At 35.3% G+C, this 17585-nt stretch overlaps 1 protein-coding gene across 10 annotated transcripts in view; it reads left to right on the top strand.

The window, feature by feature from the left end:
- Positions 1 to 17585, top strand: part of LOC115216500 (phosphatase and actin regulator 1) — a 343004-nt gene that overhangs the window by 162702 nt on the left and 162717 nt on the right. Inside the window, exon 1 of one of the 10 annotated variants that reach the window (XM_036506367.1) lies at positions 1497 to 1560. The exons of the other annotated variants lie outside the window; for them this stretch is intronic. Within the exon in view, the coding sequence (XP_036362260.1) occupies positions 1512 to 1560 (49 nt within the window). The 5' untranslated portion in view covers positions 1497 to 1511. Of the gene's footprint in view, positions 1 to 1496; positions 1561 to 17585 lie in introns of those variants that run through there. 10 annotated transcript variants of the gene reach the window in all.

The raw sequence follows: 17585 nt of genomic DNA, 5'->3' as shown, positions 1-17585 counted from the left end.
GATTTATATTTTATGGGATCATAAGAAAATTTTACCTTTTGATATATTTAGGTATTACTTTTTCTTCATTTCTTAGAATTTGCATTTAGCTATACATTCTTAGAGTTCAGAAAATATAAAAGGTATATATATCATTGCTCTGTTGTCTTTATTACCTTGCACACATAAGCAAAAGCATGATATTGTAATCACTTGTTTTCATCTGTTTGTGTGTTTGCAAAATTACTTGAAAATGGCTGAACAGATTTTCACCAAATTTGGCAGAAATACTCATTGGGTGAGTGGCTCAAAATGATGAACATTTGGTTTGATTATCTTTCAAGAAAGCAAAAAAAAAAAAAAAAGTTTTTAAATTGAACATGCAAATTCTCGATAAGCAAGTGGTCACGTTATTTTGTTCACCTTCTTTTTCATATGAATCAACCCTTGTCTGTGTGTGTGTGTGTGTGTAGAACGTGGTGTACCTATGTTGGTACATACATACATACATAAATGTGCAATTGAGTGTGTGTGCACATGCAAGCATGCACACACAGTGATGGATTTGAGATTTTTGTTTATTTATGAGTTGCTTTCTTATTTTCAGCAGAGTATAAATACTTATAATGGTGATACTTAAAAGAAAATTCTTTTTTTAAATTGAACTTACAATTTTCCTGATGAACAAGTGGTCATATTATTCTGATTACTTTCTTTTTTGCATATGAATCAACCCTCATTTGCATATGTATAGATCATGGTGTACCTTTGCATGTAGACAAGTGTGGGTACATACATACGTAGATATGCAACTCTGTGTGTGTGTGTGTGCAGTGATGGATTTGAGAGTTTTGTTTATTTACGAGTTGCTTTCTTAATTTCACTGGAGTATAAATACCTATAATGGATTTATAAATAAATCAATTCAGTTAAAAAGCTTGGGTAATCAACACATTGTAAGCTACCCTGTAATTTTTGAAAAAATTTATCTGTGCACAGGGTATGTATTGCCCTGCCAATCCCTTTTTTTTTTCGTTTTGATTTGTTTTGTTTTTTTTTGTCAATGATTATTGAATTCTTTTGTGTGCAAATGTTTAAATTCGTTTTTGTATCCAGTTTGCAAAATTCTTTATGTGAATTTGTATGTTGAAACAAATGTTGTGTCTAGGGAGAGTCATACTTCTTTTATATCTAACACACTCACTGGTTCAATTTCTACTCATTATTTATATTTTTTCTTTTCCATAATTGTTATTGCTTTTGCAACCTTGTCAATGGATATTGACGCTGTCCATTATCCATTGACAAGGTTGCAAGAGCAATGAAAATTTTGAAAAAGGAAGATATAAATAATGAGTGGAAATTGAACTGGTGAGTGTGTTAGATATTAAGGCAGTACGACTCTCCCCCGACATAACAAAATTTTTAATGATTGCAAGACATTGGAAAATATTTTGTCTTTCAAGACTCTTAATTTTACCTTTTAAATTTATTTTATGTTTTCTTTTATTTTCCAGGTAAGTCATTTAAGTATGGAGAAAATTTTTAATTATCCTTGGATGTTATTTTTTAATAAGATAGGTAAGATTTATACTCATTTAATTTTCATTTAATTTAAATTGCACTTGGTTTCTACTGGGTTTCCGGTCAATGGTTCATTGCATATTCAATAGTGAGAATGGCAGGAGAATATCTGTAACTCTGTGTAAAACAAATATTACAAGCACATTATTTACAATTGACGGATATTTGTCCTCATTTTATTTGTTCCTGGGTTCTCATTCCTAAGATATTTTTCAATGTTATTATTATTCAGGTCACTGCCTGGAATCGAACTTGGAATCTTGGAGTTCGTAGCCCGCACTCTTAACCTCTATGCCATATGTCCAGGTTCGAAATTTCCCCAAGACACCTGATGAAGGCTGGAGGGTATATCAGCCAAAACATTGTGTTAACAACAAACAAGATGAGGACAAATATCCGTCAATTGTAAATAATGTACATAATTCCTCATCTCTTGTATATAGAACTGAAATATTACAAGGGATTGCCTTTGAAGGGTAGCATTTTTGCACTTTTCATTACCCATGTTTATATCTTTCACTGATAAACATTGGTAAAAGACAACAAATATGCACATAATGTCCATATATATTTGAATAAGCTATCAAGTGAAACTTAAAGATCCAGCCAACACAAATTTTACAATGCTTATGCTTTCATACACACACACACACACACACACACACACACACACACGCATGCATTACGGTATTTTTCACTGTTTCTGTATTTACCAAATTCTGCTCACAAAGCATCGGTCAACCTGACTGTTACTAAATGCTACACAGTGGGATTGAATTCAGGACTAGGTGGTTATGAAGCAAACTTCTCAGCTATCCATACCTGCATTGATATAAAATCTGCTTTATTTCCTCAGGTTCTTGATGTATGTAGTAGATTCAGGTACAACAGAACACAATATTTTAGTCAACACTATCGTCGTGTTTGTTTTTAAATCATTGCATAAGTAAGAATCTTGATAATTACAATGTCACATTTGTCAAAGCCATGCCCCAAAACATCTTGTTGTGTGTTTTATATTTCTGTTGTGGCACCCTTTCTCCAGTGATTGGCTGGTTTTCTTCATTTCCATTGGCTATTGTTTCAGCTAAACTTAGCTTTTTCTTAAATTTGAATTGATTGCCTACTTTCACAGAAAATGGTGTTAGTTTTCTTCCTTTACTCTCTTTACTCTCTCTTTTACTTGTTTCAGTCATTTGACTGCTGCCATGCTGGAGCATCGCCTTTAGTTAAGCAAATCGACCCCGGGACTTATTCTTTGTAAGCCCAGTACTTATTCTATCGGTCTCTTTTGCCGAACCGCTAAGTGACGGCGACGTAAACACACCAGCATCGGTTGTCAAGTGATGTTGGGGGGACAAACACAGACACATGAACATACACACACATACATATATATATATATATATACGACGGGCTTCTTTCAGTTTCCATCTACCAAATCCACTCACAAGGCTTTGGTCGGCCCGAGGCTGTAGTAGAAGACACTTGCCCAAGATGCCATGCAGTGAGACTGAACCCGGAACCATGTGGTTGGTTAGCAAGCTACTTACCACACAGCCACTCCTGCGCCTTCATTTTTTTTTTGGTGCAAATGTCAGTATTCACAAATCATATTGTAAGCATTTTTCTTCAATAATAGAACCACCCCTCCTCTCATCAAATAGAACCACCTCTCTCTCACACACACCTACATTGAATTTATATTTATCTTTCTTAAGTTTAGCCATGACATGTCAGGACATCAGATTTGTGAATTGTAACCAGAACTGAATATTTTTAATATGTCTAGTATACATAATCATAAAATAAACTTGTTTTCATTTCATGAAATTTTTGTTGCCAATGACTAACAAAATTGGTGACACATTTTAAGGGCATTTTATTTTCAACCTAAAAATATGAGAATAAAAAACATTATAATGACTGTAAAATTTACTATAAAGAAATTAAATTTATTAACCTAATAAATACATGCAAACATGTATATGTTTGTAAGTGTTTATGACCTTATAAAAATTCTGCCTGTTGGTAACACTTTCATGTGAATAGTTGAAGGGAAAGAGAGGAGAAAGAAAAAGAAGTGAAGAAAAGAGGATAGGGCGAAGAGGGAGGGAGAGAAGTGTCCATGATATGAGGTGGGTGGGAACTTAACATTTATTACGTGGTTAAAAAAGTTAGTTGAAGGTAGAGGAGGAGAGTTAAAAATATAATTTTAGCAGAGGGTTGATGATCTCATGGTGAGGTTAAAGAAAAGCTGGGTGGGGGGGAGACGGTGGTGGTGATTGGATAGTGAAAAATGTATTTTTTAATAAGTTGAACCAAGTTTTTTTTTATATCATCTATCAATTAATGCATGCACATAAGTGCAATTCTGTGAAATATTCATGCTTATTTACGTGGCAGATATATGCAATTCAACTAAAGTTTGTATCATATGTACAGTGATATTTTATTGTTTATGGGAAAATGGAAAAATAAGAATGAAAATTTATTTTATGAGTGCTGTGTAAAATTGTGCATAAAGTCTACATATAAAGTGCATTAAATAGTCATTGTATTCCAATTTCTTTAACTTTTCAATGAGTAGCAGACAAACGGCTATCTTTCCTTACAGAAACAACACAGGCTATGCTTTCAGGTTTTTTTTAGATAAAATTTTCAGAAATAACACTATAGGTTTACCATTATTTCCGTGAAATATTCACAGATCCTGCTAGTTAAGTATTTATGAATACACATCTACTTTAACTAATTATTAACCATTTATTATTTTTTTATTTTTTACTTGTTTCATTCATTAAACTGTGGCCATGCTGGGGCACCACTATGATGAATTTTTTTTTTTTTTTAATCAAATATATCAACCCCACTACTTACATTTTTAAAGCCTAGTATTTATTCTACCAATCTCTTTTTCCAAAGTGCTAAGTTATGGGGACATAAACACACCAGCACTGGCTGTCAATTGGTGTAGAGGGACAAGCATAGTGACAAAGACATACAGATATATTTATATTATACATATATATTTCTTTACTGCCCACAAGGGGGCTAAACACAGAGGGGACAAACAAGGACAGACAGACGGATTAAGTTGATTATATCGACCCCAGTGCGTAACTGGTACTTAATTTATCAACCCCGAAAGGATGAAAGGCAAAGTTGACCACAGCGGAATTTGAACTCAGAACATAACGGCAGACGAAATACAGCTACGCATTTCGCCTGGCATGCTAACATTTCTACTATACAACAGGTTACTTTCAGTTTTCATCTACCAAATGCACTTGCAAGGCTTTGGTCTGCCCAAGACACTCGCTCACGGTGCAGTGGACCCTCAAGTCCAGGATCATGTGGATGGGAAGCAAACTTCTTACCACACAGCCATCAATCAAATATTGTTATGCATCTAAGAAACTTTGTTGTTATTGCTATATTAGCAATCAGCAAGAGGGATTTGTCTGGCTTCTAAATAATGCCTGGCTATAAAATGTTTCATAGCAGTTATACTTGTTGATCAAGAAACCAGCTGTGTCACATATGTAGTCATGCTTCTGCAATAAATTCTCACTGTCTTTTCTTAAAAGCGTGTTAACCAAGCAAATTCAGGCTCATTTATTATTTATTGATCTCAACTGAAATAACTTTATTTTCATAATGTCTCTCTCAAATGCTGGCATATCTTTCTCAGATTCTTCCACATCTAACTAGTTAGTACCATATAAGTAGTTTCAGTACCTAAAAGTTGCTCATCCTACAACATTTTCAAGTTACGTGTTCCATAAATTGCACACCCATACGATCATAGAAAAGGGGAAGAGTACATGGGGTAGAATGCAGTTGTAAACATGCAATGCCAGACAGCAAGGGGGAAAAAAATGGAATGTATATGATTGGATCATAGGTCAACTCAGTCATAACATCTGCAACAGCTAAAGTGAACTCCAGAGACATCAGTTCTTTTCCTGGTTACCAAGATCTTATGGGCTGTTTCAATAAAATGTTTCTACATGTGTGAACTTTTTATGTAACAACTGTGTCAATTGACTGTAGTGTGGGGGTGGGATTGTCAACCAGCTGGTGGTAAAACAAAAAATATATATATTGAAAGAATCATCTGTTTCTTTCTCACTCCTTCACTCTGTCTGCCTTTCTTCATCTCTTCTATGCATATGCTAATTTATGAGAGGTCTCTCATAAAGTAACATATATAAACTCCCAACACTTCCAGCATTGTTTTATTGTTTTTTGTACTACAGCATAAATACACACACTTCGTGGCACATTTTTGAGTTAAGCGGGTGCTAAGTAGTGGTGGTGGTGGCAGTGGCAAGGAGGAGGAGGAGTAGCAGTGTAAATGGTTCGATAAGGGGATGTGATTGCAAATTTTCTGCATGTGTAGAAAATCATTTCTTCAACATTGCTATTATGTTATTAGGGTCTTTAGACTCCCTTTTCTTTCATTCCTGGTAGCAGTAGCAATTATTAATTTTCCTCCAAAATTTCATTCTATTCCAGTAAGAGGTGGATTGTAAGAGACTTTTATTACTCCACAAAGCATTATTTCACTACTTTACTCAGATGATTCATGTGAGAAAGTGGTGGAGATTCCAGCTTTCACACAAGGTGGTATCAAAACTTTCTCAGACTATTTCTACAGCATGCCAACAGACGACAGCACATGGTTGCATGCCATTTAGCCTTGATCCTGAAATCGCTAGCATCTAACCTATGTTGTGGGGTACCTTCTTCACCTGAGAGAGTTTGGGCATTTATAAGCAGCCATGTTGGCTTTTCCTGGTGAGAATGTAATCAATCTGACCAGTGTGCCCACCAGACTGGTCGATGAACAAGTATTACAGACCATAAGATCATTTGCATTACAGAACTCCAGCAGTCTGGTTCCCTCCTCATTGCAGGGAACCAAATCCGTTACCACCATGCACACCATGGAAGCTCACTGGACGTTGTCCAACATGCCCATTGAAGTCAACCAGCCACAAAGGGAATGTCCCTGTCATTTGTCCAGAATATTTTGGATTCACTGCTGGGCAAATTGGGATTCTATTCTTTTGTGTAATCATTTTCTCCATGTCCATGACTCCAACTATTAAGAGCCTTCTCACTAGTTTTCTTGCTCTGCTGGGTATGGAAACCAGTACATTTTCAGTGTCATATTTTAAGAGTTCACAACATTAATTATTACTACATGCTTAACACAAGATGGAGTGTATATTACAAGTATTTATTGTCTTTGATAATTAAATCTTTTTAGTTGTCAACTATCTTCTAGTTGGTGTCTATATTCATACTCCTGCGCATTGTTATTGCATTACTTTCTCCAGGCTATGGCTATACCATATTTTGAAAACAATAAACTGATATTGTGCTTACAGAATTTCCAGTATAGATATCCAGATGCTAAACTCACTTAAATATGAAAAACATACTTCCCTCACAGAACATATACACTTCTTTACAAAAAAGAACATACCACATAATATGGCTTGGTCCATCATTGACTCATGTCCTCCATACGAAAGTCAAAATGCTCCCTGTTGGTTATGTTCTAGGGAATCTATACAAATCTTATCACATAGCCCCACACAATTATTTAACAACCAACATGAAACCTTTTCTATGTATACTCTTTCACTTGTTTCAGTCATTTGACTGTGGCCATGCTGGAGTACGACCATTAGTCGAATAAATCGACCCCAGGACTTATTCTTTGTAAGCCTAGTACTTATACTATTGGTCGCTTTTGCTGAACTGCTAAGTTACGAGGACGTAAACACACCAGCATTGGTGGTCAAGCAATGGTGGTGGAGACAGACACATGCACAAATATATACATACATACATACATACATATATATATATATATATATATATATATATATATATATATATATATATATATATATATATATATGACTGGCTTCTTTCAGCTTCCATCTACCAAATCCACTGACAAGGCTTTGGTAAGCTTGAGGCTATAGCAGAAGACACTTGCCTAACGTACCACACAGTGGGACTGTATCCAGAACCATGTGCTTGGGAAGCAAGCTTCTTACCACACAGCCGCTCCTGCATCTATGACTTTCTAAAATCATTTAAGTTTACTACTGATTCTCACTAATGTATAGTTTAGACATCATATGAGCTCACTTGATTAAATTAGTATCTCTACATTATCATCATATCCTTTTATAGATTTTCATGTATCCTTGAAATCTTATTTACACATCCCAATTGAATACCATTAGGCCATCTCTTCTCAAGGTTAAAAAGTTATACACTCAGTTATATGTATAATTAATTTAACTTACCAGATTCTTTGATTGATTTACTTATATATCTATTGTCTGTTGTCCATTATTACTATATTTGCTTTGTCCCTGGGCCCTATAATTTCATTAGCATTACAAGTTTTAAAATTTTAATTAATATCTTATTAATTTAGGTGCACACATGGCTGTGTGGTAAGAAGCTTGCTTCCCAACCACATGGTTCCAAGTTCAGTCCCACTGCATGGCACCTTGGGCAAGTATCTTTTACTATAGCCTCGGGCTGACCAAAGCCTTGTGAGTGGATCTGGTAGATGGAAACTGAAAGAAGCCTATTATATATATCTGTGTATGTCTGTCCCCACCCCCCACTGTTAACTGACAATCAATGTTGGGGTGTTTATAACTTAGCAGTTTGACAAAAGAAATCAATAAAATAAGTGCTAGGCTTAAGAAACAATCATTCCTGGGGTCGATTTGTTTGACTAAAACCTTTCAAGGCAGTGACCCAGCATAGCTACAGTCAAGTGACTGAGATAAGTAAAAGATAAAAAGATTATATTATTGGTATTTATAAGGTATCAAGCTGGCAGAATTATTAGCAGCATTTCGTCCACTGGTGTCGACTTTGCCTTTCATCCTCTCAGGGTCAATAAATAAGTAGCAGTTAACTTTTGATTGGATGTAGTTTAGCTAAGCATCATCCACTCAAAAGCTAATATTTCAAATATTAAAGATGAAACCTTTCTCAGCGTACATAAGCAATATTTTATACTCTGATATTTCAATGATGACCCACCACCCACTCTCCACTCCAGCCATGATAGGTTTTCTTTTCTGAGCATGATCAATTGTCTGTTGTCCATTATTCATCATATGAACTTTAAGTGTTCAGATTAATCTGTCAAATTCAGTGCTTATTTGTTCACATTATTTTGAATTATACAGGTTCAAGTGGGATGTCCGCAATATTTGCTTGTAACTTTGTTAATTGTTAATACAGATTTGAAATTTTGTCAGTGGGTGCTTATATGCCAGTGGTTTATAGTTATGTAATTTTAGCTGATCTTGCTGATTAGATTTGACTTTTATGGATAGGTGAATTTAATTAACAGATGTAAAAGCAATAACATGGATAAACACTAAAATTTAAATTCTTAATGCATCTTACATGTTTGATTTGTTATTAAAATTATCCCAGATGTCAACTGCCAACAATTTTACCACTTTTCAAGATAAGGTATATTAATTTGAATTAATTAGAATACAGGTATAATTGGCACAAGATTTTATTTTTTCTCTAAATTTCATTGAAAATAAAGTACAAACTCTTTTACTTGTCAATATACCATTGGCTATGTAATCTTATACAGTTTAATGAATACATTTACAAACAGAATGCATCTAAGAAAAAGAGCTCATTAACAGGTGCAAAAAAGGTGGTTACAGGTGTGTAGCATACTGAAAATTAATATGGATTTCTCACTTTCACATATTATTTGTATCAAACAACAGAATATAGTTATGCCATATTTCTATAGTTAACTGTCCAAAACACCCTGTACACAAAGCCATTGCAAAAGTAAATAAGAAATTTTTAGGGAGATTCACTAATTGTATGGATTTAAATTTTTGAAGTTACTTCTGTCGGTAAATTAGGTATGAAATTACTTTCATCAGTAATTGTGAACTTCTTTCTGTTGTTGTTTGTAAATAGCGATTGAGAACTGATAGTGAAAACAGTAGCGTCTGAAAAGTGAAAGTGAAAACAATAGTGAGTGAGTGAGAGAGAGATAGCTAGTTAGAGAAATAAGATATAGAGTGATAGATACAGAGTGACTGATAGAGATGGATAGAGAGATATACATAGAGAGAGATATAGACGTCACCGATGCTAGTGGTGTTGCATTAAATTTGAAACTCTATATGTGGCTAGCCAACTTAGTAGCTTTGTTTTTGTCCCCATGTTGGAAGGAAGCTATAGGATTAGCATAGCAATTCTTACATATAGTTTCACATTAGGCATCTTGCAAAACAAATGCATAAATATGTCTATATTCAATTTTGCCAAAACAAAATATTGTTATATCTCATGTCCACGTGTTGCAGTGCAATGGTAAAGGAAATGCAATTATGACACTGTGGCATTTATTCGATATGACCACCTCTCTCTCGAATTACAGTCTTAAGTCAAGGTGCAAATGCTTCACATATAGCATGCAGCTGTTGTTGTGGAATCGAAGCCCATTCCTGGCACAGTTTTGCCTTCAGAGCATTGAGCAAAGCATGAGGAGTGTTCAAGACCCTTGTCTCCAAAATAGACCAATCAGAAAAATCCAACAAGTTGAGATTGGAGCTCTTTGAGGGTTATACATCTTTGCCTATGAACGATAATGTTTTTCTGAACCCAGTGTTGTGTCTGTTTGGAGCTGTGGGATGGTGCTGAGTCCTGCTGGAGGCACCAAGTTGCGCCTTGAAAATGCTCATTTATTTATAGAAGCAGCTGAGCTTCTAGAATGTCGCTGATGTATCACTAGGTGTTAGTTTTAGCACCCAAGGACACAAAAATGAGGGGAGACCCTCGAGTGGCTGTTACAGCTGCCCAAACCATAACTGACTGTGGATTTTAATGTCGATTTACAAGCCTACCCCAGAGTCAGTCATTCTGGTGGTTTACTATCTGTTCAATGTCAAATTTCTTTACATCAGTGAACACGAGGTTGGGCAGCGTGCCTTCAGTAATCTGACACAGGACAAGACAACTTCTCTCCAGTCTCATGGGCTCATGACGGCAGATCATCTTGTAGGGGTGGGTCCTGAGATCCTCTTCTAGCACGCAATACGTCAATGTTCGGCTTATTTTTACTGTGGTAGCCAGTTTTCTGACAGAACAATGAGGATTTCATTGTATCTTTTCTCTGGTACTTTTGATAAGCTGAGGTGTCTGCACACTTCTTTTTCAGCCACACCCAGGTTGATCAGCAGCGGAACCCATCTCTTGAAATTTCTAAACTGTTGTTCAGTTAATACATCTATAGCTGTATTACTTTCACCTCATTTGTGTATGTATGTATGTATGTGTGTGTGTGTGTGGGGGGGGGGGGTTATGATTGTATTTCAGTCTATAGTCATTACGTAAGTTATAAATCTGAATTTATTTAGTCTGTAACAAAAAGAGGATACGCTAAGCTTTTATAATGATGTATAATTTTCATATCTTATCACATTTGACAGTTATTAAAGCCCAAAACTTCAGTTATATAACTGAGATAATAAAATAAAATAAGTAAATGTTGTTCAAGAAGTGATTATATTTCTGTATTTTTTTTTAAAATTTGTTTTTTATACCTCATTAGTCTAAAACCATGTAAACAAGTTTTGATTTCATGAATCTACTAAGTTATACTGATATCCACTTAAATGCCAGTGTTGTACTGTGCAATTCAGAAAAAACAACTGAGTGAATCATTTTAAGATGTATCCAAAGCCTTTATCTGAGCTCCCCACCTCTCTCTCTGTTGCTAGCAAGCTAGCTCTCACAAGTGGAAACAAAATATACAGATCAAATTCTTGATTCCTTTTTTACCTATTTTTCTTGCGGACATTAACCTGCATCAACTGTATTTATCTCATCTGCCTAACACAGTCTCTACATGTTTTGGATGGATTAACAAATGAAAAATTTCAATATTTAGTGTTCCTAATTGATACCATATTGCATATAGAGGGAAAAATATTTGTGTAATGTCAGGTCACTCTCACGTGCAACTGGTAACATGTAAGCCATACAACTTCTCTCATGTTTGGGTCATCAGTGACTAAACTGGCAACCCCACTGGGCTTGCTTCATGAGGAGGGCAATTTGGACATCCTGAGTAGTACTGTATTTGGAAGAGGGATGAGGGGATAGGTATTAGGAATAAGAGATATGGAGGATTTCTTGACATGGGCAGAATAGGTACAGGACCCAGTATGCACAGGCATAAGCATATTACTTTAGAGCCTTGCTTTCACCATGATGGATAGGTTTTGTCTAACAGAGTGAATTGGCAATCATCTCAGTCATTTGTCATCTTCATGAAGCTCAACATCTTCGCTACTTCATCCTATGTCTTCCACAAGTTCCATCCACTTTAAGCAACCAGCACCTCTTTATATAGCTGTTCTCATTCATATGCATCGCATAACCAAACCCTCTCTGTATTCTCTATTGCACACTACATCTGATTCTTCTTGTGTCTAATTTTTCTCTCAACACTTTTTTGCTTTACCATACATACACACTGACATTGCACATCCAAAGGAGCATTCTGGTTTCTAGATTTTGCAAGCCACAACTTTTTCCCATCTAGCATTGCCATTTACACACAAGCATAATCAATCTGTCTTTTACTCTAACAGAGAGAGACCTCAGAGGTAATAGCTCTCAAGACTTTCCCCATCCTATTCTTATTCCAGCAACTATACCTTCAGAACATCCTCTTCCTCTGCTAATTTGGCCACCTAGGTAATAGAAACTATCTACTACCTCTAAGAAACCTCTTGGGCATTTAAGTAAATTGATTTCCCATGTATTCTTAATGTTTGTTTTTCCTTTGAATCTTCCACCTACAAAGACTACTTCATCTGTTAACCTTCCTACAATTCAATTGCACCTCTTGTATGTCCTTAGCTTGCACCATATGGAATTCCTGCTTACATTCTTCCTATATATCAAGCAGGACTATTTACCTGAAAGGAATGGAGTCACTTGTTTTCTTGCTTGCTACAACTTTGATATTTGCTAAGTTAACTTTAAGGCCCTTTGAGTGCAGGTTTTCTCTTGCATGCCTGGAATTTAATTGCTAATTCTACTACAGATTCTGCTATAAGAACAAAGTTTCCAAGCCTGTCTTTTCATTTTATAATTTTACATTCTTCCTTGTTCCACTACCATGTCACCTTCAGTCTGGCCAGGACTTTGCTTCAGCCACACAGACTTAGTTTACTACTCTCAGTAGGTTGTCCCATAAGGACTTCCAATTGTCCTTTATGCCATACATTGTTATCTCCTAAGTAATCATTATTATCAAGGCTGCAAGCTATCAGAATCACTACTGCACTGGGCAAAGTGCTTAGCAGTATTTATCCATCTATATTCTGATCTCAAATTTTGTTGAGGTCAACTTTACTTTTCATCCTTTCAAGGTCAGTTTGATTGACTAGCCCCAATGGAATTTCAGGCTTTGTTCCTATAGGAGAAAGGATCATAATTTTCAGAGAGGTGTATTTGCAGAATTATTAGAGCTCCACAAAAATGCTTTGCAGCATACAAGCTTTTTTACATTTTGAGTTTAAATCACATTCTGGCCAACTTTGCTTTTTATGCCTCTGAAGTTGAAATGAAGCACCAGTCAAGTACTGGAAGGAATGGATGATTTAATTAAATCAATAACCATTGTGTCTGAAGTTCCAGCAATTATTATTATTATTTTCAATTATAGAATCCAATGTTATTATACACAAAAAAGTGAATGTATATACTTGCAGAATATTTCATAGTATATATATATATTTATAAAAACTGTAGTTGGAGAAGGAGAAACGAAACGAAACGAATCGAATCGACGCGAGAGCGCCCAGTCATACAATAGTGTAAAAAATAAAATATATGCATACATACATACATGTATGTACGTACCTACATCTACATGTATATATACATGCATATATAAATATATATACGTGAGTACAGGACACCACAATTAGGCGTAGAACATAACGAGAAATGAAAATGAAAAAACAAGCATGGAATGGACCTTTTTTTTTAACAACGAAAGAACTGTGTACAAGACAAACTACACAAGGAAAAATCCCCTTCATCAGCTGTCCCTAGTTCAACTCCAGCGTGTTTCGAAGGTGCGGACAGAACACGACTCGTCGAACTAGCCCTTCCTGCGAAGAGATTAAATAAAATTACTTCGCAGAGGTATATATATATATATTTACATATATTTACACACACACACACACACATATATATACATTATATATATATGTGTGTGTGTGCGTGTGAATTGATTGTTCTGTGTGTGTTGAGGGGGTGTATACATACATTCTCAATTGCAAATGGTTGCAATATCTGGGGCTACAAAAATTTGCAAGACCTTGAGATACAAAGGATGATAAACAAAGCCTCCCAAGCAAAATTTTTTCTAAATTAAAGGGAGAACACACACACTCACGCCCTATCTGACTGTCTTTTGTTATACAAAAACAGTATTTCATACACTGTGTGTTCAATGTATGTAGAATCTATTATAATTGTGTATTACTAAATGGGATTACTTCCTCATGCCTAGGGGTTTTATGATGTCAACTTGGTGACATCATTGGTGAGTATACAGGAAGCCTTTTGATGTGAGAAAATCCTGTTTCTAACAGACAGTAATGGACCTTTTATCCAACTCCCAGAAATATGGGAATAGTGTGCAATATCATGCAATATACTACATTCTGTTTTGAGTAAACAGACCCTCTTTTTTGTGTTAGTTAATAAGCAGACAATATGTTAAAAATAGTTTGTTTTTCTAAATATATTTTTATGTGTATTGATAAAGATTAAGCATACTCTGCTTTAAAAGTGTATTTTGTACCAGTATCTGTTAAATAAAATCATGTTCTTTTGTTTTTAATTTTCATCCTATAAACACTTGGCTGTATGTATGATACAATATGATATACCTTAAGAATTTTAAGTGGATAAACAATTATCAAACAGCTCCTGATTTAGAAGTGTATTGATTTGAATCTGTTAAATGCATTTTACTTTATTTTTCATTGTTTGTTTTTAGTATATATTTAGCTAATCTCCAGAAAACTGGAAAATCTAGAAATCCTGACCACTTCCAGTCCCAAGCTTGCCAGATATTTTGTGCAGGGTTAGCAATTTTCACTGCCATAATGTATACTTAAACACCCCCAAATCTTGGAAAATAGTGATTTGTCTACTAAATAATTACATCAGCCTTGCAAAAAATACATTTCAATAGGTTAACAATATATATATTTCAAAATCAAGAACATTAACACACATTGGATTGAATGATCACAGCTTGAAGGTATATCAAACAATGGCAATTGAATCCAAACAAATGTGCTGTAGGCCTACTAAGGCAGAACTTATTGGATTGTGAGAAGGGATGGGGGAGGGTTATGTACTAAAAAGAAGCAACCTTGAAAGCTTTTGTGGCATCTGTGATGCCCTCTTTTGTTCTTTTCTTTATGGAGGCAACTAATGAGGGATATCTAAAATGAGCTCAAACTATGCCTGATCAAATAAGACAAAAAATAGCAGCTCCAACCTCCAAAGGTGACATAAAATTTTGTTGATGTAATAATATTCAGTTAACCTTTGCCATTCTGTAAAGATTAATATGGAATAGAGCACAGAAGTGGTTTTGAGTGGTGGGGGCGATATCGGAGAAATACGGTGGAGCTAAATAGTAAATACAAATGTTACATAGCTCTTATATTAAGCAAGAATATCTTGAGCTGTTTTAGATTTATAGCACTTATATATTCACTGACATTTTGATGAAAAGCCATTTGATATGAAAACTTCAAATACCAATCTGCTGGTCACATTTAATTGTAGATATTTAAAAAGGTTTCCTTCATTTGATCAGTGTTAGTAAACAGCAGATGTCTTAGAGAAATTTCAAACCTGGATTCTCATTCCTAAGGTATTTTTTCAATGTTGTTGTTGTTGTTGTTGTTGTTATTATTATTATTATTCAGGTCATTGCCTGGAATCAAACTCGGAATCTTGGGGTTAGTCGCCTGCGCTCTTAACCCCAAGATTCCGAGTTCGATTCCAGGCAGTGTCTGAATAATAATAATAATAATATTAATAACATACAAAAAATACCTTAGGAATGAGAACCCAGGTTCGAAATTTCCCCAAGATACCTGATAAAGGTGGAGGGTATATCAGCTGAAACGTGTTAACAACAAACAAGATGAGGACAAATATCCATTAAATGTAAATAATGTATGTATGTATTTATTTATGTGTGTGTGTGTATATATATATATATACATATATTTACATGCACACACATGCCTACATAACGGCCTATTAACAACACTGTCTGTGTGTGTGTATATATATATATATATATATATATATATATATAAACTGTGGGTATTGGAAATATATAAATGGAAAAACAGTTAGTATGAATCACCCTAAGACATTTTTGTGTATAAATATATTGTTTATTCTGTGTTCACCTTTTGTGGTGGAAGCAAGTATTTTGATACAAAACATGTGTGTTTACATACAAAGAAAGTTTTGATTTTTGCTTTTGCACTGAAAGAAGTAACATATAATAGTTGTATTACAGTATGTATGCATGTGTGCAATGAGAACAGTCATTTTGAGAATGTGTGTATGATAAAATATCTTCATCTATGAACCATATATCTTGTGTTGAGGTGAACAGATATGTGAGTCGCCCGTGGGAGTGTGCGTGTGGAGCTGCAGAGAAGACATGGCTTTGACTGTAGCCTGGCAGTAACTGAGTTTTCTACAGTGTAGCTCAGAACGAGGTTAATGTCTCATCTCAGAACAAGGCTTCTGTATCGAAGCGAGGCTCATCGATATATTTGTCTGCTGTGCAGGTCAACTCACATATTACTATGTAATATGTAGCTCTGCCATACCAGCACAGTCATCTCTCATGCACACCACATCTGATGCTTCTTATGACCAACATTTCTCTCAGGGCGCTTACACTCTTTCGTGTGTGCACGCTGACATTACACATCTAGCAGATCATACTAGCTTCATTTCTTTCAAGCCTATGCATGTCTTCAGCAGTCAGAGCCCATGTTTCATTGCCATGTAGCATGGCACATCACACACAAGCATCATACAATCTACCTTTCACTCTGAGCAAGAAGTTCTTTGTCACCAGTAGAGGTAAGAGCTTATACAGTTTTGCGAAAAAAGCATAGCAAATGAGTTGAAGTTAGTGTTGTAAAAATTTGTACAGTCATACAATTACTGATAAGGTTATAAAACATATTAGAAACTAAAATATTTTTATACCCATCAAGCTGGGTGGAATCGTAGTTGTGGGAAGTACTGATGTCAACATAACTAGTACCCATGCTAGTGGAATGTAAAAGCACCCATTACACTCTCAGAGTGGTTGGCATTAGGAAGGGCATCCAGCTGTAGAAACCATGCCACATCCGACTGGAGTCTGTTGCAGCCCCTCAGCTTACTGGCTCTGGTCAAACCGTCCAACCCATGCCAGCATGGACAATGAATGTTAAATGATGATGATATTTGATTAATGAGGGATATGGAAGATATGGGAATCTTTGTTGATCACTACAAATGGTTCGACCTATCTCACATGCATGCACGCATACACACACTCATTAGTAATGGCTGTTAGTGGCAGAATGCATGCTAAACACTAGAAAGATGGAATAAACAATACTTGTTAATAGAATATTTGTTACTTCTCTAGTGCCCAAGGTTTCCTGCTGACAGGAATTTTTCAACCAGAATTCAAAATACTAATGGTATTTCAACATTATAACTAACATCTGATCTATAAATATGACAGTGTGCACCATCATAATGCACCTTTAATCCACATTCTATTGTGGTGGCACTAACTTTCAGAAAAGAAAACAGTTGGATTAGTCTGTGAAATATATTACATAAAATAC

This window comes from Octopus sinensis, linkage group LG10 (assembly GCF_006345805.1).
Source record: "Octopus sinensis linkage group LG10, ASM634580v1, whole genome shotgun sequence".
Classification (NCBI taxonomy): Eukaryota; Metazoa; Mollusca; class Cephalopoda; order Octopoda; family Octopodidae; genus Octopus; species Octopus sinensis.
The sequence above is the reverse complement of the archived record's forward strand: the minus strand, read 5'-3'. Positions and strand labels throughout refer to the sequence as shown.